Source organism: Belonocnema kinseyi, chromosome 4 (genome assembly GCF_010883055.1).
Source record: "Belonocnema kinseyi isolate 2016_QV_RU_SX_M_011 chromosome 4, B_treatae_v1, whole genome shotgun sequence".
Lineage (NCBI taxonomy): Eukaryota > Metazoa > Arthropoda > Insecta > Hymenoptera > Cynipidae > Belonocnema > Belonocnema kinseyi.
Window position 1 is genome coordinate 115391456 of NC_046660.1, and position 2854 is coordinate 115394309.

Below are 2854 nucleotides of genomic sequence, written 5' to 3' on the forward strand. Positions count from 1 at the left end.
TATCTAAGGATGGTACTATAGAACGCCACCTCAAGGTAGGCCTAGTGGCGCCATCTCTTGGTCAGGCCGGAAACTTATCAATCCACCCTCGTATGAGTCAGTTCGAGCTATAAATCGGGACTCTAGATTTGAAACAGTCACAGAGAAAATTAAAAATTTGCTGCAGGTAAAACCTGCAACTGTTAATGATTAAACATATTTCGGCGAAAGTTTCATTGAGGTTAGGAAAATAATTCTGAACTCGTCGATTGCGCCGCGCTGAAGTGAACAAATTTCAGTAAAACATGTAGAATCTACGACAGAAAACACAAAAAAATATGTACTTACTGATATATTTCCTCCGAAATAAATCACATGATTGTAGACGAATTAGAACTTACTTAATACAATTTAGCAAAAGCGCAAAATGTAACTGATGGATGGGAATCCCCATTTCTTACGTTATAGACTGTACAATTATGCGGTATATAATGTAAAAACTTGCAATGTACGATATCACGATTTCGCGCTATTATAATGCTATGATTACCATATATAGCGCAGGAATACGATATATATTGTAATCTGTGCGATATCGTCTTCTCAGTGTAGAGTGCCTATTTTTCGAGATATTTGAAAGTTTCAAGTTAAAAAAATCATCCTGTACATTAAATAATAAAATATTTGATAAGAAAATTATTTGTTGAAAAAATGTTTTGTACGATTTTCCATTATCTTTATATTATAAAAACATTTTATGAAAAAATGCAGTAATCAGGTATTTTTCACCAGAAAATTCGTTTTTTTTCGATGCACATTTTTATAAATTAGGAACTTTATGATAATTCTAGCAAAATCTATAATTTGTTGATTAATATATGATTTTTAAAAAACAAATTTAATAAAAAAATACATTATTCGGGAATTTTTCAGCAGACAAATTTGGGTTTTTGAATGACAATCTTTCCATTTCGGAACTTTATTAGAATTTCAGCAACATTCATAATAGGTTGATAAATTGTATAATTTCTTGAAAAAAATTAAATCAACAAATGCATTAATCAGACATTTGTCTACAGAAAAATTCGTTTTTTTTCTATGTCAACTTTTTTAATTAGGATATCGAAAAATGTAATTTTTTCATCGACAGATGTCCGAATGATGCACCTATTAATTGAATTTGTTTTAAAAAAAAAATAAAATTTATCAACCAATTATGAATTTTGCTGAACTCATCATGAAGTTTCCCATTAAAAAGACTGACATCGAAAAAAACGAATTGTTCCGTCAACAGATGTCCGAATAATGCATTTGTTTGTTAAATTTGTTTGTAAAAATCATAAAATTTATCAACTTATCATGAATGTTGCCGAATTTTTTATAAAGATCTATATTAAAAGTCTGACATCGAAACAAATCAGAATTGTTTGTCGACAGCTGCCCCAATAATGCATTTGTTTAAAAAAATCATAAAATTGATCAAAAAATTATGAATTTTGCTGAAGTTATCATGAGCTTCCTGATTGAAAAATTTGACATAGAAAAATCGAGTTTTTCTGTAGACAAGTATAGAATACATGAGTGACCTTGTACTTTAGATTTGCCGGTTTGCCGCAAAAATACCCCTGGGAATATCGAAGTGCTAGAGATAGTGGCAATAATGTGAGGCAAAAGAAGAGTGGGCGCATGGTGTCGTCCTGAAAGACACTTCTCTGTAAGGTGACCTTGTTAGTTGCCATACGATTTTTTCCAGATGAGATAGTAAATTTGGTTTTCTAACGCGGCATCAATCTCTCTCTACACCTCATTATTTGCGGATGAACCTCTAAGCTTTCCAAAAGACAGATGATAAGTCTATGGGATGTCGACTTAAAAACTTTCCGGTAATCAATGCAGGTCATCGATAGGTCACGCTGGTAGGATGCTGCATTTTTGCAGACACATCTATCGATGAGCAGATTCTCCCGAGATTCTGCTACTCCTTTCTTTGAGCCGCGTTGTTCATACATTTCTTGCCATACAGATCCGATTCCCCGAATAATCCTATTATATAGGATAGCTGTGAATATCTTATACAGTGTGTTTAGACAACTGATTGGCTTGTAATTCTTTGGGTCAGCTAAGTTGCTTATTTTCGGCAGGAGTACTGTGCGCCCTTTCACTAACAACTCCAGAATTGGCTCTTCCGACTTTAACCCTTTCAACATATACTTCATTCCAGCGCCCATGGAATGTACATGGTTGCAAATTGGGATTTCGCGACTTCAGCAGCTGATTTAAACATGAAGAAAGGTTCAAAACGTATCGAAAGACATATGTTTTCTACATGAAATTTTTCGTAGAATACAATGCTGCAATTAAAATTAACAAAAAATACTTTTTGTTACAAGAAATTGTTTCAAACAAAGTATGTATTAAAAAAATGATTTTTTCTTTTGAAAATTTGTTTTTTTTTTGCATTTTGATAAAATTTAAGAAAACTAACGCGATTTGTTAGCTAAAATATTGTTTTTCAAGAAAAAAAATATATAAAAGTAATATAATTATGCTAAGTATTTTCCCTATGCCCCCGAAGTTACTAGATTTTCAAAGAGGGAGTTTAGGGCTTCCAGAGTGGACAAGGAAGAGTAAATATATTAAATAACAATAAAATACCACAAAACCATTTATTTAATATAAAAATTATGTCAATACTAAAAAATACAAAGAAATACCTAATTCTCAGCAAAACGATCGCATTCAACGCAGACACTTATTCTGAAACACAAATGATTAAATCATTATTGTAAATTGATTATTATTAGAAATGAATTATGGAAATGTGCACAAATTTTAGAAAAATCAAATTTCTTTGTAGTTGCTATCGAATGCGAAA

The 2854-nt window shown here is 31.6% G+C and overlaps 1 protein-coding gene across 2 annotated transcripts in view; it reads right to left on the reverse strand.

Annotated features, from left to right (window-relative positions):
* The window catches only part of LOC117171831, a 186813-nt gene that overhangs the window by 34155 nt on the left and 149804 nt on the right, over window positions 1-2854 (reverse strand). The window contains exon 4 of one of the 2 annotated variants that reach the window (XM_033359462.1): window positions 2694-2736. The exons of the other annotated variant lie outside the window; for it this stretch is intronic. Within the exon in view, the coding sequence (XP_033215353.1) occupies window positions 2694-2736 (43 nt within the window). The remainder of the gene's footprint in view (window positions 1-2693; window positions 2737-2854) is intronic. 2 annotated transcript variants of the gene reach the window in all.